The sequence below is a fragment of the Artemia sp. Qi Xiang Cuo genome, chromosome 13, assembly GCF_049724085.1.
Source record: "Artemia sp. Qi Xiang Cuo chromosome 13, ASM4972408v1, whole genome shotgun sequence".
Lineage (NCBI taxonomy): Eukaryota > Metazoa > Arthropoda > Branchiopoda > Anostraca > Artemiidae > Artemia > Artemia sp. Qi Xiang Cuo.
In genome coordinates this window covers 55,651,315-55,674,007 of record NC_142806.1, presented here as the reverse complement: position 1 = coordinate 55,674,007, position 22,693 = coordinate 55,651,315, and the positions used below count along the sequence as shown (strand labels likewise).

The 22,693-nt window shown below is 36.5% G+C and overlaps 1 protein-coding gene across 1 annotated transcript; it reads right to left on the bottom strand.

Annotated features, from left to right (window-relative positions):
* Positions 1 to 11,444: 11,444 nt before the first annotated feature.
* Positions 11,445 to 12,005, bottom strand: LOC148945451 (uncharacterized). Its single transcript, XM_089099047.1, has one exon. The coding sequence runs from the start codon at positions 12,003 to 12,005 to the stop codon at positions 11,445 to 11,447; it is 561 nt and encodes a 186-aa protein (XP_088955173.1).
* Positions 12,006 to 22,693: the final 10,688 nt, after the last annotated feature.

Below are 22,693 nucleotides of genomic sequence, written 5' to 3'. Positions count from 1 at the left end.
GACACTGAAGAAACTACACGAACAACGGCATTTATTTTCCGTTTTAAGCACTTCTAAACCTCTGCTTAGGAAGGCCAAACTCAAACATGGTGTTGACAATGATTTCATTAACCTAATATCTGAACTTTGTTTAAAGTTAGCCGAGGGCAATGTTTAACTGCCAGAAGGTGTTAGACAACAGATAAAGCAACATCGTTCCACTGTGCGCGCCTTGGCTTGTAAAAACAAGGGGGAAAAATTTAAAAGAAAACGGCTCCTTCAAGCGGGCGGTAGCTTTTTCAAACTTTTACTGCAAATAATTGCAGGACTTGTACACAGTTTTCTCTAGAGAATGGCAAAACCCTATAAATTTACACCATTTAAACTTGTCCTCTCGCCCGTCGAACATTTTGAAGACAATCTAAGCAAATTCATTAATGATGAGAATATTGCCGATGACAAAAAACTTCTTTTACTTCAAGATGCCTTGTGACGTGGGGACAAGCATAAACCTTATCGTGAGAGACCCATCGTCGCTGTCACCGATCCCTCTTAACAGGAAACATCTCCTCAAGACTCTCCAGCAGCAGTGCATTCAAAGGAGAAAGAATTGAATTCGATTATATTGAAAATTGGAAACCTATTGCCACTGACCTATCGAGAACAGAGTAAAAGAGTATTATCTTATCCCATGTTGGAAACTGGTGATGAACATCAAGTTCAAGTCGACAGCACAGGGAAACGAATTATAATTCAGGGAAAAAGTTATAATCTAGTTGATTTAATTTGCGACATGGTGACGAATTGTAAAGGACTTCTATCATTTGACAATAATCTATACACCTTTCTAAGTGTATCAAACTTCCCCAAAAGTCTTATTGGCAATAAGCAAATTCTAAAGAAACTAAGAGAATATAGTCCTCCAACAATGCCAACACCAACACCACCATTTAAAAAAAAGAAGATTCAATATTTGAAAATACTAGCAGCAGTAGCAGCAGCAATGATTTTACAATACCTGTGACTGCTAGTCAAAAGCAAAAACGAATTGATTCACCCTCCAGTGTGCAAAAGGGGAGTGGACATTACACTATGTGTTTGCGTTCAAAATGGATGAAGTTCTGAAAGGTGTCTATGAAAATATTGGTGAAGCGGGAAGTTTAAGTTCTCCCAAAACGCTTTCTAAAGTTGTCTCCGGTACTACATTGAACAAAGCAAAAGAGTATCTAGAGAATGAACCGAGTTACACACTGTATCGGAATAACAGGCTTCGCGGCAAACAATATCGACAAAGTAAAGCCTTTTTCCCTCTGCATATAATGCAAACAGATCTTTTAACTTTAGATGCACTTCAACAGCATCACAATGCACCGAAGAAATAGGTTCTGGTGGCAATCAGTGTCTTTAGTCGTTATGCATATGTCATCCCAATGCAGTCAAAGAGAGGAGTAGAAGTTGCTCGGGCCATTGAGAGTATTCTTGAACAGGATTCATATATAAAAATTTAATCGGATCGTGGCAGTGAATTTGTTAATCCCCATGTGCAAAAGGTTCTATTGAAATATAATTCAACACTTTATCATAGTCACAGCCCGATAAAAGCTGCATTGGCTGGACGATTAATAAGAACGATTCGTCTATTAATTTCAAGATATTGTACCCGTAAAAATACACCGAGTTTTATTCATGATTTATATATAACCATGTAGATAAGCAATCATTAATCTCATTGATCTTTATCCAAGCCAAGCCATTATGAAGTTCAATAGAATGACAATGTATTTGATGATTTTCTAAGGCAATACACCAATGGTAAAAAAGAAAAAAAAATGTGAAGAAGAAACTCAATGTTGGTGATACTGTTCGAATTAATATAACCACCAATATTTTTGAAAAAGGGAATTATTTATCGAGCACCGACCTTTTTAAAGTGTCCAAAATCTTGGACACTGAACCAACGACATATCGACTGCGAGACACCAAAGATGATGAGATTCTCGGCGGTTTTTATGAATATGAACTGCAAAAAGTTAGAAACACTAGTGAAATTTATCAAATTGAAAAGATATTAAAGAGTCATACTCGTAGGGGCAAGAGACAGTTGCTTGTTCGCTGGCTAGGATACAACTCTGATTTTGATTCTTGGGTCAGTGTTGAAGATATTGACAATACCCAATGATTTTTATGTGAATTTCATGTCCAATGTTTCTGATCCTCTCTACAATGACTTGAATAGAACAAGTGATTTTTGGACGAAACTCTCCCCCACCATCAAATTCGACGACGGAAAGTATGAAGTGGCTTTTGTCGACTGTATTCTCAATAATACCTATGACATTCTGAGAAAAGATCGTAAATATGAAATAAAAATTAGACCCTATGATTGGCCGCCACCATCATCAAGTGATCAAAAACAAATTCAAAAAATCAATTCGATGTATTACCCATATGTTGAATTACCCTACGATGAACTTACCTGTATGAACGATTTATGTCGTTCTATTAATAAGAGAATTTTCTGCTCGTAAAAAGGAAGCTTTTCATTTCGACTATTCAATGGAGGAGGGTAAAATCTACATTAGTTCACCTATTGCCAGTGAAAAGGTTATTCTCAATGATAACCTAAAGGATGTTCTTGGCTTTAAGCTCAATATAATCAATGGTAAGAGTGCCGGAAACACTAATTTCATTTTTGCTGACTACCCGCCTGCCTTCTCCACAGACACTTGTATATTTCTCTACGCTTCATTTGTGGAAACATCTCGGGTTGGTAATTCAAATGTTCCCCTCCTAAGAGTTCTTGAACAAAACACCCAATGCTAGAATGTTGATCACTACGCTCTATAGCGTTGCCAATGGATCTTTGAAAAAACTCTCGGGTAGTCAAATTGTCTGATGGACCAAAAATTCGTCTGGGATAACTTTCTTGCAATATCGATACGATTGAACGGAAGAACTTGTCATTTTCAGTGTGGCGATCAACAGCAAGGCGTCTAATAGAAAAGTGGCATCTACTTGCGCCCACGTTAACAATTGTATTAATACTCTTGGACAATGATACCAGGGCAGTGGAATGGACTATTAAAAGGGTCTCTCGTCAACGTTTGGCTATGGTCTAGGCAGTTGGTTTGCTAAGCTGTTTCGCTCTTCACTACCACTGGCTAGAAAATATCTTGTACTGGCTGCGACAGATTTTGCATCTTCTACACTATACGATTGGGGCTCTGGCAAGGATTTTAAGAAAAGTGCTACGTAAAATCTTAGGTCCAGTGTTTGAACCCTTGGCGAGAGATTAAACCAAAATGGTAAAGGCTTAAAAAGGTCAAGAAACAATGCATCTCTCATCAGTCTCCACCCAGGTTGAAAACGAAAGACATCACCCCTCATGTCAAAGAAAAGAAGGAAAAAGCCGACACGTACTGTAAACAGAAGAAGAAGCCCCAGGAAGAAAATTGTTAGATCGAAACTAGATTTCTTCACCTAAGATTTCCTACCTGCTACATAAAGATTCTCAACCTTCAATCACCACCTCATTGAATCTATTCAGTGCAGAAAATGTTGATGTGAGTGTCAAGCATGGATACTATGAACAATTTTATCCACAGCAACCCCTCTCCGATAATATTCACTTTCAAATTTATTCCAATGAAGACTACTTTATAGACATGTCTTCAACATTTATAGATTTACAAATGAAAGTCCGGAAAACCAATAATACAATGCCAATTCGGGCCGATTGAATATCCTATGAAAATTGTATATTACATAATTTATTTCGTCAAATCAGTATCTACATCAATTGCACTCTGGTCAGCACAAGCAACAATCTCTCAAATTATACTAGCTATATGCACTTCATGCTGATGACACCCAAGTCATACAAGGAATTGAGAGGCACCTCCAATGGATATGAATATATTACTAATACTGATAGTACAGATGCACTTAAAAATGCTACAGCTAGTGATTTACATCTAGTTGGAAAAATATATCATGAAATATTTAATATACCCCAATGGCTGCCGCCCAAGGTTAAAGTGGATATAAAACTGACGCTTGCCCCCTCCAATTTCATATTGAGAAAAGAACTTGCTGCCAATCCTGATGTAAGTCTCTCCCTCACCTCGGCAATACTTCATGTACGCAAACAGCTGGTCATGAGTTCTGTTGCTTTGGCAGTGGAAAAACTGAGAGCCAATGGAAACAATATTAAACTACTTGTTCCTCATACAATCACCAATCAACGTCATATTGCCATGGGGTCACGCACCTTCACCGATTCTCCCTTTATCAATGGCAAAATTCCGTCAAAACTCGATTTGGCATTTGTAAAAAGCGCTAGTATAATAGGATCGTGGACTGAATGCCCAAATAAATTCGAGATATTTGGACTTTCATCTCTTGTGTGCAAAGTAAACGGCATCCCAATCTACAATCTATCTTTTGATAAATCCTATAGAACATTGTATGAATTGACCCTGCAAACCCTAGATCATGATTCGCAACTATTTGAAAATGGTATAACCGAAGATATGTTTGCTAAAACACATGGTATCATTGTACTGGATTTGTCTGGCACACAGGATATGAGCATAGTACGTACGGGGACTGTGCGTTTAGAGTGTACATTTGCCGAACCATTGGCTGAGAGTATCTAACTAATCTCACTAAATCAACATGAAACCTATTGGGAAATCACTCCTAAAGGCAGTGTTCTACTAGACTTGGCGCCAAGAACACCAGTCAATTAATCAATGTATTTAATATGGACCCCTACATGTCCCACTACAAATCCTATTGTCTACCCTCGGACTTTCTTGGAAAAATTAAAAGTGTCAACAATACCTTGATTATTGTTAATAGCAGTCCGTCGACTGTGCTGACGGGTCATTGGCTGTGCATCTTTCAAACAAGGAAGACGATTGAATTTTTTGATCCTCTTGGCCTACCCTATACATTTTACACACCCCACATCAGCAACTATATTGAGAGCAGTGGGAAAACTATTATTCAAAATCGGAAGAGGGTGCAGGATCTAACGACTAAAAACTGTGGCTTCCATGCACTACTATATTCTGTGTTCCGATGTCGCGGCTATACTTACAAGCAGTTTCTCCACATTTATAGTGACAATCCACGTCTGAACGACTTTCTAGTGGAAAATATCCACTATATTGATTTCAGTGCCCTACGAGTAAAGTGCTTAAAAAATGTTTATGAATTTGTTTATTAATAATATGCATATATATATACAACAATGTCTTTAAATCTTCACTTTAGATTTCTTCTTCTTCTTCGATGTATAGGCAACTGTCGTGAACCACTAATGCCAGTAAATCATTTGGATTCACTGTATATTGATCTTGATTGACTGCAAAGTCAGGGTCACATTTACTACAGTACAATGTAACTTCACTCTTGTCATATCTCTTTGTATAGTCAATGATACTATTTGCATTCATATTATGAAATTCACGAGTTTCAATCTGTCTATTTGAAGCAATATCACCTACAGTGTTTTCAAATGGTGAATCACAATCGATAACTGCCAAATAAAAATCAATTGGTTTATAGTCATAGTAGGCAGTGTCGTCACAACGTTGACGTAGAAACGAAATTGTCTGGTTAGCCCAACAGTTGAATCGTAGACCAGATTCCTCTTCCCAGAATAATTTAAATCCACGACGATACCAATCTCGTAGAAATAAACTAAAATCACGTTTGGGATTCTTTCCAATCATAATGGGGTAAGTATTCTCCCACTGATCACATTTATCATAGTGATAATTGGTGCACAGGTGCCCTCTAGGGTGAGAGTCACACACCTCCTCAAGACATGAATTACATCCTTTAATTTGTACTGCATAGCCTCTATATAATTTACAAGGATTACATAATTTACACTTTTCACTATAGTCATCAATAATTTTACAATTTTCACATTGAGTCCAACTGCCAAGAGTGTACATGCACAACGGACATATATAGAACATTTTTTTTTGGTTTCCGATATCACGTGACTCACTCACAGCTAAAACGAAACTGATCGTCCTCACTCAATAAATTCAAGGTGGAGGAATGGGGAGAGGAGTAACTCTGTGACGTTACCTCTTTCGAAGGAGGAGCCATCTACACTGAATCCATTGGCAATGTTTTCAAAAGTATATCCACGATATGATTCTGCTTTGTTCCAATTAATATATCAATAAAATGACTTTAAGCATTTGAATCACATTGTAAAAGTTTAATACAATAGTCCAATGGGGGTGAATCAGTTTTTATTATATTGTCAAGTGTTCACTGACGACATAATATACTGCGTTGAAAATATAACGCGAGAAAATCGTCATCCAAAATCAAATGTTTTTCCATAAACACTAGATTTGATCTAATTCTCTCTTTCTCAAATTTCTTCATTTTTCAATCCTTTCACTCTGACTGCTGACTCTAGACTGACCCTGATTCGTTAGCCCCTAGCCTAACCTAACCAGAAAAGAAAGGGAATGTTTGGTGCTCTTGTATTATTGCTATCAACTCCACTATCAACTTGTAATAGGGTAAACATTCCCCTCGTCATCATCAACACACAAATATATATCCAAATGAGTAAAGTCAAAACTGTTCTCCTTCTCACTCCTTTGAAGTCTATTCACAGACTGATAAAAAAAACTATAGCAAAAATCATTTCCTCGTATTCTCTGCAAACCTCCGCCACTAATATGTAACCAGTCCACTGATTGGCTTAGAAGCGGGATGTAACCGAGTCTCTGATTGGCTAAGAAGGAAACACGTGATCTTGTTTTTGAAACATCCATCAAAGTGAGAAAAATCCTGTTTTTCCATTCTCACTGACAAAAACCATAAAATATCCATAAACTGCTGTACTCGTCGCTGTTTTTTTCATTATCACTGACAAAAACCATAAAAGAGACATAAATTGATGTTGACATCCATGAAAAACAACAAATAAATCGACCAACACACATAACCATCAGAAAAACGTCCATCAATGAAAGGAAAATCCTGTTTTTTCATTTTCACTGACAACGAACCAGTAAAACATGAATAAATTATATAAAAAAGTTGTAGGTTGCAGCAGAGGTGAATCCTGGGACCTTCTGAGGCCTTTCTACTCTCGCCGACGCTGAATTTTTGGGTGAAAGTATGGTCCAAGAAACAACCATAAATGTGAGAAAATCCCTGTTTTTTCAAGTGAGAAAAATACTGTTTTTTCATTCTCAGTGAGAAAACCATAAAACAGACATAAATTGTTGTTGACATCCATGAAAAACATCAAATAAATTGACCAACATTCATAACCGTCCAAGAAACATCCATAAAAGTGAGAAAAATCCTGTTTTTTCATTCTCACTGACAACAAACCATTAAAACATGCATAAATTATGTAAAAAAGTTGTAGGTGGCAGCAGGGGTGAGTCGTGGGACCTCCTGAGGCCTTTCTACTCTCGCCGACGCTGAATTTTTGGGTGAAAGTATGATTCTCGCCAGACATGACGTTAAACGTGCGTTCTATTCCTTAATTCATTTGTCTATCCTTCTTCATATGGCAGGACGAGGCGTAAACCCATCAGTTGTCCGTGTTCTCAGGGATTTATATAGGAATGTAAGAGTGCGTTTAAAACTCCCATTCCGTTTTTCCCTGCAATCGGCTGTTCATCAATCCCAATATAATTGCTTTAATTCTCGTGTGAGGACAAACTCTTCGAATGCCTCGAATATACTTGTAATTCCTCAGTACCCCATCCTCACTAAGAAAGGGACTAGACAGGGAGCTATCACTTCCCCAACCCTGTTCAATAGTAGTGTCGTGGATGCTCAGGCAAAGTGCCTTCCTTCATGCATTCTCGAGAGAATCGATTTGTCTCTTATTTGTCATGCTGATGACATCTTGAATCTTTGCCGTACGATCCAGCGCATTGAGCAGAATTTCAAAATCCTCAAAGATGAATATTCAAAACTTGGGCTTTCTTTTAATCGTGAGAAATCCAAAGTTATCTTTTTCAATTGGTGAAATCCCTTTACTTCTCTTTCAAAATCTGTAAGGTCCTCTTGTTAAACCCGCAGACCATATTACATACCTGGGCCTTCCAATTGGCACATCTATCGGCCATACACGTCGTTTGCTGATTTCTGACGTTGAGCGTAAAATTGGCATTTCTTACGCTGGAATCGTAAAAAGCAAACTACGTTTCAACCGTTACCTTCTAGCATCCCTTTACAACGCCACCGCTCTTCCATATCAGCTTTATATTGCTCCTTTCTGGAAATTCTTCATAGTTACAGATCAAAAGCACCTACGATCAATCTTCCTCAGATTTGCTAAGTATCTTTTACATTTGCCCCCTTGGACAAGAAACCGTAAAATTATTCATTTGTATAAGCTAGCTGACCTTAATATTAGCATTAATAAATCTCTATCCCATTTTCAAAGTAAGTTTAATCATCCATGGTCACCAATTTGTTCCCAATAGTTTCTTTGTATTAATGTATTGTATGTAATTAATTTTTTTTCTATCTTTTTGTTACTTTAGTGATTACTCCGTGTATGTAGGGGAGAGTGGTATATGCAGGCACAGATTTTGGAAATACTCCAAAATGTATAGTTAACATTGGAGTAAAAAAATGGTTTATGGCTCAAAAGAAAGCCCCAGAAATGCAGCATAAACTGTGATTTTTCCATATTTTTCTTGTATAGCTAGAAGAAAAAATAGGGGTGTCCCTGCTTATACGATTATATACAATATATATACGATGTGGCCCACTAATTACCAGGGGGTGGTATATCTTGGGACACAAAGTGGTATACTCTGGGACATAGTAAAAAGATTCATGTATTGGTAGAAATCTTGACTATTCATCATATAAAGACTATATTAAAACATTTAGCTTCAAAAGTAAAAATATCTTATGCACAAGACTAGACTACCACTCAGCAAACAAAAAGTATGACGCTGCTCTGGAAGCTGTACTGGGTGCTGGGGTAGGAGGCGACAACTTTTTCAAAATGTCTTCCCTTGGATAAAATAGTGAGTCTTCTTGACCCGGCCACTTCCACTGTTTTAGACCCGCCATGCACATGACACTCACTCTGACACTGTTCTCGTTTTTCTCTTGGACAGACCCAGGAAATTACTCTCCTTCGTAAACAACTTTAACAAAATCTCCTGTAGAGACACTGTCAACGACAGTGTCTTTCTCTGTCTCAATTTCATCTTCTGACTCACCTAGTTTCATTGAGTCATCACTGTCATCATCAAGAATCATTTTTTCATCATCACTTCCTTCTAAATCCACAAATAGCTTTTTTGTTGTCTGGTCTTTTTTTACTTTTCCAGTTCTTCCAACAGTCCCAACTTTTCCTCTAACCTTTCCATCCCGTGCTTTCTTATCTTTTCTTTCGGCTTCTTATTCTTCAATCTATCTTTTCACAGGAGTATTAGTAAGTATCTTTGTATAGCCTATCTTCCTGCCTCTGCCACACGTGGCTTTGCTTTAGGATATGGCCGAAATTACTCTGGCGTCGCAGTAACTGAAAAGGGTGTAGAGAATTGTTCAAGCCCACTTGTAATGGGGGTTTTGGCCAGGTTGTGTCGAGTTTCAACTGAATCCAAAGCATGAGGCACAGGTCTGTCAATTACAGCAGAGGTGAGGCAATCCTTTTCTTTAAAGATGTCTGGGTTGTAGGGCCATATCCCTGGCTTTTCGAAGCCCCTCATTATAGTGTTTGGTGTGAAAGATACGGGTAGGCTTTGGTCAACAAGAGATGTAATCTCGTATATCGTCATGGTCTTCCCTGGGTTGGAAAGCCTCCAGTTGTCCACAGCCTTGTTGTATTGGCATTTGAAGGGAAAATACACGCAAATGTCCAATGGCTGCAACCTGTGGCTGCAGTGAGGTGGTATGGTTAGTAGACTCTCAGTGATACTAGACTCTTTCGCAAGCTGCACAAAAGTATAACAAATGTGGGAGAGAGAGAGAGAGAGAGAGAGAGAGAAAAAAAAATCTTACTGTAGGCCTATTCTCTGAACTGAATATAAGAACTGAAGATAATCCCGAAACCTTGCCCCTAGAACAGCCAAGCCGCCTATAGGCTGTGGGTGGATTCTATCCGTAAACATACGTCAATTTCGTTCAAAATAGACTCACCCGTAGAGCTACGCAGTTACAATTTGTGATTTCAGCTGCCTATGCAATAAAAGAAAAAAAATGGTGTTACCACTACTAAGAGAAAATTAAGATTGCCACGACGAGGGAAGGGGATAATTACAAACCAAAAAAGAGAAAAAGAAAGAACATTTATCTTAAGAAACAAGAACTAAAGGTTTCAACATACAGCATATCATGTCCCTCTACATACCACTTGTCCTTGTCCCGGTATATACCATGCAACCTCTACTTGCAAATTGTGTCCGATATTTTTTACTGTTGCATGTTTTTCCACAAGATGCAAATGCAACATGGCCTGGTGTTTTAGCTATTGTTTGCTATCTTACACACACAATTTCTGCAAACCATTTCAAAATAAAGCCTAAAAAATTATTGCCCAAATATTTTTTGGGGGTATAGCCGAAACTTTGAAATCGATATTCTCAAAAACGAAAATAGCAACTTACCAAAATGATAGAACTGTCATGTCCACCATTGAATGAACTATACTACGTGACTTTTTTGAATTTTTTAAAGAATGCTAGATGGCAGATAAATACAGTGTCCCACCTTATACCCCGTCCCTGCATATACCACTCCCCCTACCTTTTTTTTTGACGGGCAATAACTGAATAATAATAATAACAATAATGTTAATATTAATAAATCTTTCTCCCGTTAAAAAAAAAATTATCATCCTTTCTTTAGCATCATTGTTCATATTAATGTAATGAAGAGTTTTTTTGTTTTTTTTTTGTCATGTATTTGAATTTTCAATGTGTGTTTGTGTCCTTCTTTTTCTTCTTTATTTTCTTTTTGTTTTCTTTAGTGATTACTCCGTCTATTTTACTTTTAGCACCTTTTTTTGACGGGTAATAAATAAATAATAATAATAATAATAATAATAATAGTGTATCAAAAATAGTATCGGTCCAAGTATAGACCCCTAGGGCACTCCAATATCGCTCAGGGAGTTAGGCTGAGACAGATGGCCTTGTAGGTCTACGTGGAATCTGGGATTTCGTAGATATGACTTTATTAAATACAATGCCTTTCCACGAATTCCATAGTTATTCAACTTTTCAAACAAAATGGAATGATTCAGAGTATCAAATGCATTTTTGATATGGTAGAAAATGCATGATATATAATTACCATTATTCAGTGAATCATTAGTTTTCAGCAAAAGGGCTGCAACTGCTTGTTGAGTAAAACGACCCGATCTAAACCCAAACTGGCTTTTGGTTAAAAGATTTTTTATCCAAATAAGGCAAAATTCTTTTGTGAAACAACTATTCCTAAATATTTGACAAAGGAGAAAGTATTGCAATAGGTCGGTAATTATCATCATTAGATTTATCACCTTTTTTATACAGTGGGATAACTCGGGCAATTTTCCATTTAGTAGGGAATACCCCAGAAGATAAACACAAATTAAAAATATAAACATGAGGTGTATGAATTACAGATGCAAAGTGTTTCAAAAGATTAGTTGAAAGTCCATCCAAACTTAATGAATTACCTCTATTTAAATCTATTAAATTTTTTTGGAATTCATCACGACTAGCTGGGGTCAAAAACATACTTGTTTCCTCTGATTGAGGAAGGTATTCTTTATATGAACGAGCTGAAGTCGAGCCCAGACCACAAATATCATCAGAACCAATACTAGCAAAATGAGCACTAAAAGATTCTGCAATAGCTCCATTTCCATTTGATTCAAGGCCATTTTTATCTATTAATAATTCTGGGTAAAAATTATTCCAATTGTTTCCAATCTTTTGTTTAATTAGATCCAATGTTTTTTTGGGTGATTCCGCATTCCTAAAAGAATTTTCAAAATAGCTTTTCTCATTCATTCTAATAATTTTCACCAACAGATTTTTACAATTTTTAAATCGTAAAATATTATCAGGTGATGCATATTTCATTCTTATCTTATATAGACGATTTTGTTTTTCATTACCTGATGTAAGGAGTGACTCATTAATCCATGGTTTTCGTAGAAAACTTTTTTTACGATGTATTTTTTCATAAGGACAGTGGTGATCTAATCTTTCATTTAATACTCTATAAAAAATATCCAACGATTTATTAGGATCTCTCTCTTCAAAAACTTCGCTCCAATCTACGTGACCAAGGCTACTTTTAAATTATGTATGTTGGTAAGTGAAAGATGTCTCTTTCATTTGCCAATCTCCCTAATTAAAGTCTTTCGGATCTTATAATCCGACATGATCATACAATGGTCTGATGATTCATCCATAGTCACAGACGTAGCCTCACCTGTATAAGGTGAGAGAACATTGTCAATAACCAAAGTAGATGAGTCGGCTACACGAGACGGGATAAAAAAAAGCCGGATATAAATTACAAGAAAAAGAGCATTCTAAAAACTGTAATGCATAATTATCAGTCCCATGATGGTCTCAAGGTAAACATCTCATTAGCTCTATGGTAAAGTCACCAAGGATCATGAATGGAATACGCAGACTTGAAAGGTAAACTAGCATATTTTCCAATCTACTTATGAAATTTGCCTTACTGGTGTCTGGATTACGATGAAGCTCTTTGATCGGAGATAAACAGCCAACGCGCAGAAGATCTCACGGACGATTATACGACTTCTCTTCGACTGGGCCATATCCTTTATAGTAGCCTCACCATCATAGCCGTCAAAAACAATAGTGGCAGATGGATACTTTTGGGTCATGTAAGTAGCATAATGGTCAAGTTTTTTGGAGTGTCGTTAATTTTTGGCCCATGGATTTCTCTGCAGAAGAGCTCCACCGTCGATGATATATCTAATGCCCTAGGGAAGGGGAGCAGAGCGCTCCTCAAGATTGCAAGCCTTTGCTATATCCTTTGCAAACTCTGGCTTGTTTGGACACCGGAGCATGCAAGAACGGTCAGAAAGTGATGCCTGGTACGAACACAGTTCGTGTTCAAATTACTCAGATTTCGTGAGATTGATTCTCTTTGCTAGCGTGATGAACCTCTGAAAAAAGAGAGAGTGGGATCCAGGCATTTGCAATCTCCACCTGAATTCTGTTTTGTAGCAATTTGAAGTGCCTGTTGTTTTTGTCAAAATACAAAATCAGTGACCAGCTTTCCAGACATGGAGTCAATGGTTTTTAGGCCTAAATATATAGCAGAATCAACGTTGGCAGATTCGTAGGCTCTCAGACCGTTGGTGATGTTTCTTATTTGAAGATCCCCATTAAATGGTCATCCTTTTTCTAGGAAACCAATAACAATCTGGGTTTATTTACGTCTCTTTGCTGCCTCGGCTTGGACGTTTCCTTATGTTGTTCACAAGTTCCATAGAAAACCTGTAACTTACCTTCCATCAGAAGATTTAATGCACAGCAGACTGGTCGAGACAAAACCCATAAAGACCTTTAAACCCCTGTCATATCACTGCCATCGGTAAGACCACCAGCCATTCTGAGACAACGCATGAGCTCTTGCTCAATGACAAGATCCGTGAAGAGCCCAGCCCAGAATGTATCATAACATCTGATCACAAGCATCCCATTCTAGAAGGCTTAATAAACAGTGAAGTGAAACTTGAGAAACGTTCGCAGTTAAACTTTTTAGGTTGTTAGGTGGCGGATATTTCGAATGAATGTTTTGTATCTATAGATGGAAAGATATCAAACACGGGCATTAACGTGAATAAATATATGATAAATCGGGGTAATTTTCAATTGTGACTTTTTAGCTTACGACTTTATCCAAAAATCACTTGGACAAAGCGTGGGACGAAACGTCGATATAATTTATTGCCTACGAAGGTAATAAAAGTGGTGTAGTTGCCTTCTTTGCGTTAACTAGTCTTATAAACGAGCCAGCCATAATTTATCAGCCTTATTTTTATTTTTTTAACCAACAATCAACGGATTAGTGGACAATAAGTGCTAAAGGAAACATGTCAAATGACAATATAAATGTACATACTGATGAATTTAAAACGGGTTTTATAGCAGACAATACATCAGGTTAATTTGATTTTTGGGCTCAACTCATCATTTTATATCAGAATAGTTGCCTTCAGCAACTATTCGATGAGAAGAATAAAATCACATATTGATGATTACGATACTTTTTTCTGGTACATTGTACACCAAATTTGCTTTTATTTTCGAGCTAAGCTCTTCATTTTAAATCGGAACGGTAGGCTACTTCATATACAGAAAAATGAACATTTACCGACATTTCATTTTTTTAGAAAAAACTAATGAATTGACGCGAAAAGCAAAAAAAGTTAGTTTTTCGTCGACCTAGAATGTGCAACTTTGGATACGTTGTTGAGCTTTTTTTTCTCTGTACAACATGTTATAAAAATCATTTCTGTTGCATTTTTTTTTAGTTCGTCCCATATTTTCGACTAGTTTGCCTGTACTAATATAACCAACTGTATGCAAGGAAAGACGCGGCTCATTAGTAACCGAAGCTTTAAAAACACTGGTTTGATAGCAATAGGTACATCAAAAGAACTTCTGTTTCATGCTTAATTGAATTCAACTTGAAATAATTGAATCTTTATCCCAGGTGATTATTTCAAACCTGTGATCTTAGAAGATTGGGAAAAGGCTCATTTAATCTGAAATGAAAAAGTTCTAATTCTCTTTTTAAGTGATCAAAAGAATTGGAAGGCAAAAAGCCCCCCTCTCATGCCCCTTTTTCCCCAAAGTCATCCAGTCAAAATTATATCACAACCATCTAATTCAGCATAGTTGAAAGGTCTGATAACCTTACTTTTGGGGATGACATGACCCCATTAGCGTCTGCAGAAACGGCTGTGAGTTATGCAATTTGTCAATTATTCACATATAGTATTTATTATTGTAAATACTCAGAATTTATTTTGACGAAATTTTTTACAAGGGAATTTCCTACTAGGAAATGCTTCCGTGTGAAGGAGTGTTTTAAGGAGAATTTTCCAGGAAAAATTTTTGCACGGGTGGATGAGGATTCACATCATAAATAAAAAAACTGAAAGTAAGAAGCAATATTAATGGTTAAAACAAACAAAACTGATTCCAAATATGAGAAGGGATTGTCCCCTCCCCCCAAAAATAAGTGTGGCAGTGTTGCTTCAACATTAAATATATTTATACTTTTTCATGACGCAAAGGCCGAGTATCTTTTCTACAACAAAAAGAGCAATCTTATAGCTGCAACCTAAAAATACAACCTTGATTAGGCTATTGTTTTCTTTTATCTTGCTCATTTGTAATTGTTGCAGTGCTTTAGAAAATTATCTTGCTTATAAACACTATTAAGTTATTTGCCCAATTTTCAAAAAAGGAGGAAACACCCTCAAATGTCTCGCGATCTTAATAAAAATCACACCATTGGATTCAAGATATCAGAGAACTCTACCGTAGAGGAATCAAACTCCTATATAGAAAAGTGTTTAATTTTGCATTTTGTTAGAAGAAAGATCACGGATCTTTGTTTGTTTGTTGTTTTCTTTCCTCCATGAGTGATCATTTCGAGCCAGTGATTATAGAAGATTGGGGGAGAGCTAATTTGATCCGAAATCAAAAGTTTTAGTGCTCTTTTTAAGTGACCAAAAAGATTGGACGGCAATTAAACCCCTTCCCACGCCCCTTTTCCTCCACAGTCATCCGATCAAAATTGTGAGATAGCCATTTTATTCAGCATAGTTGAAACAGCTGATAAGTATGTTTCGGGGATAATATGAGCACTCATAGTTCCTGAAGAAGGGGCTCTAAATTACGCACTTTGCCCATTATTCCTATTATTCAATACAAAGAAGGGTTGTCCCCCCCCCAAAAAAAAAGTTGTGGCAGTATTGCTTCTAGATTAAATCAAAGGCAACGCTATATAGCGTTGCCTATAGTAAAGGCCATACGGCTCCAATGTTTTATTATTTTATTTTTTTTCCAGAGGCACTTCATATGGAAGGGGTCGTCGTAAAAACTTTAAAGGGGCTCATTCGAATGGAAATCGAGAGTTCTAGCGCCCTTTTTAAGGGGTCAAAAGGGATTGGAAGGCAACGAACACCCCTTCCACGTCCACCATTTCCTCAAACACATCCAATCAAAATGTTGAGATAGCCATTTTGTTCTACGTAGTTGATTTCCATAAATAAATTGTGTTTTTTGAGGAAGACACTCCCCCACAGCTCTCAGGGCAAGGGTTGTAAGTTATGCCCTGGGGGCATACAAGCTTTTTATAGAAAGCTTTTTCGTAGAGACTTCAAAAAGGGCTCATTCGATTGGAAGTTCAAAAGGCTAGTGCCCTTTTTAATAGTCAAAGGTGATTGGAGGGCAACTTACCCCCCTCTCACGCCCACCTTTTCCCCAAACGTTTGCCGGGTGAATTTTTCTAAGGCTAAGAGATCAACTAAGTAAGCTATATAAATAATGAGAAAATCAAAAGGTTCAGCCGAGGTATTCTACGATCGCATCATTTGAGCCGTTATAGCTTATCTCGTGCCGTTGAGGGCTACAACGACTGCTATGGTTCTCCTCCAAATTTATCGCAACGCCACTTGTGGCGTTAAAGACTGCGCCATATGTGGCGTTAATGATCGACCGCGCTACTCGCTGAACGCGAGAAAATAAAATACGTAACTATATAAAGGTAATCTCTTTTTCTTGGGTTATCTCGAAATCAATTACCTCTAGTTATTTAGAAATCAGATTCTCTACGGGGCATTTCCGATTGAAACCTGCGAACTAGTTACCTGCTGTTCGATTAGATACAGACATATAAATAAAACGAACACAAATAGAAAAGCAATAGTTTTATTGAGACTTACATTTAGGTGGACAACAGTGCTTCACTTCAACTGACAACAATCATTGACTCTCAAAAATAACGATGATGGCAATAGAGACAATCCATAATTGAAACGAAAAAAAGTTTTTTTTTCACTATATCGCACAAGTATAGATTCTGCGCCCTACTAGCTTTTTCACGATTGGCCCAAGTCCTGTGGAGGGGGCCGCTACCTTGTAATTATGTTTGCAAACTCACTTCATTATGCTGACCGTTCATCCAATAATTTGTTTTAAATAATTTTGATGATTAAACGTTCGTACTGCTCTTATAACTTAAACTTCCTGTGAACTTTTGTATCTAGTGATTTTTTTATTACCAATCATCTCGGCGAAATTCAAAACCGAATAGTGTCGTTAAGGCTAAAATGCAGTTTCTCTTTTTGATGATTAAGAATTTTTCTTTTTGAAACGAGATTTAAATTGATTAGAGGAAGTTTAATTTGTGTTGGAATTATCTTTAGAAAGAAGGAATTTTATTTTTTTTTATTTTATTTATATCACATATTACTCACGGTACATAGTACCCTGCCCATTATTTAATGACGTCCCGTCATTAGGACTTGCTTGCCCTTGGGTTTTTGAAATATTTGCTATTTATTAACTATTTGTTCTACATAATTTTAATTGACATTATGTTAATTTATACTTTTATATAAGATTAATCAGGAGTGCTAAAAAATTTTCTCTATTACTTTTCTTATTTTATTATACATCCCTATCTAAAGTTCATCTACCGGACTGAGATTATCTATGGTTCTAGCCTAGCTACTATACTAAAGATTTTGTTATACATCTAACACTGATGACTTTTACATTTCCTACAAGGTTGAGGCTATTCTACTTTTACTATAAGGTTGCTTTTTTTGAAAATTCCACTTTTACAAGTTTTTATCCTTTGCTAACTATAGGGTAACTATCCTTCCTATCGAAGTTAAATTAAATGAGTAGTACGACAACGCTACACATAAATCTATCTGAATATCTAACACTACATATAAGAACGTTTTAAAAAACACAATATTAAGTTTACCACGTTTAGTGGTAAGCATTATAACGCTTATACCGGGGATGTTTGCTATGTAGTATTAATACTAGAATATTGGAATTGTTAAGTTATCGAAGTTATTAAAATGTAACATATGCAAATTCACACCTATTTCATCACCTTTCGTATCTTTTAGCGTACTCACTCCTTCTGTTATAAATTACGGTCCTTCACTCCTTTCGTCTTGGCAAAAATTTAAAACACTTACAATATGGTTTCTTCACGGGACAGTTCGAGCATGGTTATGTTCATCGTGGACGAAACACTTTCTTTAATTGTCAAACGGGAAATGATACTCCCAGGTACAAGTGTGTGGAATTTTGATATCAGCGTTCATTCTCACCTGCTGTTTTTGGATAGTTCATAAGGTGCCTTATCATTGAGGGATTGAACACAGGGACTGCATTCATTTTCTTCTCAGCATATCATTTTTGGCATATTTTAAAGCACATAGAGAATGTACTTCTCGTATAAAATTGTTCATTCTTGCACTTAGGGATTACAGTTCTCTAAAAAAATTGTTCGTGCCTGGCTGGCGTCTATTAACTTTTGCGGTGATTTCTTGGTTAATCACAGGGGAATTGATGTTTGGATTTGGAATTGGTTGACATCAAACTGTAGTGACTCCTTCAACATATTGTCTTTAACTTGTGGGAGGAATATATTGTCACAAAGGGGTTAGTCACTGGGGTTAATTTTAGTTTCTGTAATTCAATGGTTGGTTTCCAGGTCCATTTTTCCGAAGTTATCTCGTAACATTTATGGGATAACAGAGATATTAACTTTTCGCATTTGATAGAGGTGATAGGATGGATTCCGAGAAATGGTCGAAAGGGATTCGACACGTGAATCTGCGACGCATAAATAAATTTTGGGTTCATCAAATATCATAACTATACAATCGTATGGTACATGGGTCCATAATGATTATCAAGGGTGATATTTATGTACTTATATCTTGTACTGGTCGATGGGGTTATCAGGACTTATGTGTTTATATAGTTCTATAATGCACTGGATACTGAGATTCAAATATAGTGTTACCTGATACGTAATATGGTTCGTCGTCGAGGAAACAACGATCTAAGGTAACTAAAATTTTCGTAAACGATGCTAGGACGAAAATTGCCTGAATTCTATGGTGAGTACTCTTCGTTTGTAGAGGTATGATGAAAATAGATGCTACTAGGTTGTATCTGCACTGGATTATGCATTGTAATGATCGATTTCCAATATGTCATTCCACTTCCTGTAATAAATCCAACGAGACAGAATCACACGTTCTTTAAAACAATTCGTCATGATACATAATAAGCTACAAGGCAATATTAAGCAAATGCTAATGTTAATGCACATGTATTGGAAAAAAACATGACATTGTTACTTTAAATAAGGTCTCTTATTATTTTTCTTAGTATAAGTTATTACACACGCTTTATCTTAATCTTTTTAACCCTTATTTAATTCTACAATAGATTTAAAATAACCATTTAACATAAGTTACTCTACATCATTTAGTTTGAGGTCTCAGTTTACAACATATTTCATGCCTTCATTGTTCAAGCACGTCCGGGCTGTTTAAGGAAACGCATGTTGCAGCGTGATAACCGAACGGTTTTACTTAAACGACACTTACAATGAGGGAACAAGACATAACAAGGACGAGTGAAGATCTCTATACCCACTCGTTTTCTAATGTATTCCTTTTTTCTTGGCTTAGACGTTCTCATGGGGTTCCGGGTTTAACTTCTGCATTTCAGCCGTTTCCCCGTGTTATTCCTTTGGGTTTAGCCGTCTTAGTCTCAGGATTTTTCCATAATTAAAAGTCAGTAATATTCTGATGGTCGGGGAAATCGCGAATACGAAACATACGGTCAGTAGTATGTTCCACCAAAAATTGATTGAGAATAATCTGTATCTATTATCTACATACGTTAATCTCTGGTCCTCATTTGTAAATAGGGGAATCTGGGAGTCTAATGCTTCTCTTATTTTTGTAAGCCTTAATGTACCTTTATTCTTTTCTATTTCGGACCATATCGAGGTTTTCATTTCCTCACTCTCTATATTGGGAATAGTGTACGACAGGTTAATTGTCCTGTAACTTGGATTTATTCTTTCTGTATTAATATAGCAAGACAAAGTTCCCACAATTTCTCTTGGAACAGAAAATAACCAAATATCATTTCCTAAGGTGTATGAATATTTCTCGTTTAGTACTTCCTATCACGGCATCTTTCAGCGGGACTGGATACATCGTACTGGAATGGTACGGGTAGACTTTTTATATTAAAGGAAAATATTTGAATTAATTATATGCAATGTGAATTTTTAATTAGAATTTGTTTTCGGGAACTGATATATGTTGAACAGACGGTATCAGACGATTTTGATTCATATGAAGCCTTGATATATGCTGAACAAAATTTTTCTACAGCATTTTTATAGTTGTATGATTTTTTACTTTTAAACTAAAAGTTTTTAAGCTATTATTACTTTATGATGCCTATCCATAAAAATCTTTTTTTTTGTATTTTTATGTGTATTTTAATCTGTCTGGTTTCTTAACCGTTCTACCTGACTGTGTCGTTACTTTTTCTTCTGTTTCTTGTGGTTGCTTCTTTTTAGGTTTTGCTAACGATATAAGATCAAATTTTTTGTATTGTTTTTTCAAAAATTCTTGCCCTCTTAATTTTGTTTCTTTCGCGTGCGCGGCTGCTGAAGTCGGTTTTGATGTCCCTATTTCTTTAACTACTATATGGTCTGATTCGCCGCCAGACTCTTCGTAACTGGTTTCCGACGAATCCACATTAGAACTTTTAGGAGTGACACTTCGTGTTTTGAGGTATCACCTGCCCTCCCTTCGTAAATTTCTACTCCTCTGGAAGTAGAAGGTTTATTCTCTAAGTCATCGCTTTGAGTTTTCAACTCGGGAGATTTGAAAGACTCTTGAGAGCTTTGAGAGGAATCGAAAGTTTTTGCGGGGTTCCTCCACTGTTTAAATGCCATGTCTTCAGGGGGATGGGGCATTCTTTGCACTAGTATTTCCCTCCATGAAGTCCACTGTTTAGGCTTGACCACAGTTATATCATGATATTGTCCTTGCTTGTCATCCTTGGGAGTTTAATTCTTAGGCTGTATTCTTTGACTCCTTTTTATTGGGAAATTTATTAAATCTATAGCTTCTCGCTGATTTGTTTGAACTGAAACTTTGGGATAAGTTTTCTTTATAATAATATCAGAAGTTTCTCCCGCTCAGTTCAATTACTTCTACAATGACAGCACCCTCTCTATTGGTTTTGCAGGGGAAACCATATCGTCTGGAAATCTTTTGGGGGGACAAGGGGTCAAAATTCTATAACGTAAAAATTGGGTTTTTGGATATATCGTATAATCTAATTCTCCTGCGCTCTCCGATGATGAACTTTCTGGGATTCTTAGAGGTTTTATTCTCGCTTGATTTAGGGATTTTCTTTTAGGAATAACTAGATTTTTCATAGCTAAAAATTCTTCAAAGTTTTCCTCGTCACTATCATTCTCAAAATAGTCTTGCTTGAAATTAAAGGGTTTTAGCTCTGCCAATCTTGATTTAGGGGGCTCATTTTCCTTGTCTGACGAATCGGTAGACGAGGGACGCGGTACCCATATTTCTGGAAATTTTTCTCTTTTTATTCGGCTAACATGTGCCTTATAGGTTCTTCCATTATCTGGGTTTGCCATTTTAAAAGTAAAATCATTATCATACTTTTTGACTATTCTGTACGGTCCAGAATATTTGTTGGAAAGTGTCTTGCCTTCCGTTTTTGCCTCCCTTCTTAGGTATACACAATCTCCTATCTTAAAATCTATGTTCCCCTTAACTTTGGTTTGGTTTCTTAGCTCTTGCTTTATTTTACATTTTTACAACTCTCGCCTAAATATGTTATAAGTTTTCCTCCTCTTATGTATGAATTCTTGTTTGTAATCCTCCGAGTTACTTTAATATTGCCGGGATTCAATAATCTCATCATACGGGATTCTAAAATCGCGACCAAAAAGTAAATAAAAAGGGTTGTCTTTGGTAGTTTCTGAGTAAGCAGTGTTGATTATGTTGGTTAAATAAGGTAAGAATCGATCCCAATCGTTCCTGCTGTCTTTTGTATAAATGCTTAATACATTCGAAAATACTTTGTGCCTATTTTCTATTTTACCATTAGCTTGTGAGCGATATGGGGATGTCACCAATTTCTCTATGTTAAGAAAACTCATTAAGTCTTTTGTTACTTTTGAAACAAAATTGATTCCGTTGTCACTTAAAACCTTAATTTAAATACCAAATTTTGAAAATAACTTCCCAAGCGCCTTAATCGTGGCGTAAGCACCTTGATTCTTTAATGCTTTTGCAAAAGTAAATCCAGAAAAGTGATCTATAACTGAAAGAATACAAGTATGGCCTCTGTTGGAAACAAGTAAGCCTCCACTGGTTCCATACAAATCAAATGAACAATATCAAAGGGGAATCTCGCTACCGGGACTCTTCCCATTGGAGGATTAGGATAAGCTTGGGGGTTTTTTCTTACGTTACATGCTTTACATGTACTTACAAATTCCTTAAGTTTTGTTACTCCCGACGTCACATAAAAATATTGTTTTAATTTATGGAAATTTTTCGTTACTCCTAAATGTCCACCTATATCTGAATGAA

Bases quoted from the DNA above. Each gene is read 5' to 3' on its own strand.
- LOC148945451 (XM_089099047.1), bottom strand. From the start codon at position 12,005: ATGAATGAGAAAAGCTATTTTGAAAATTCTTTTAGGAATGCGGAATCA.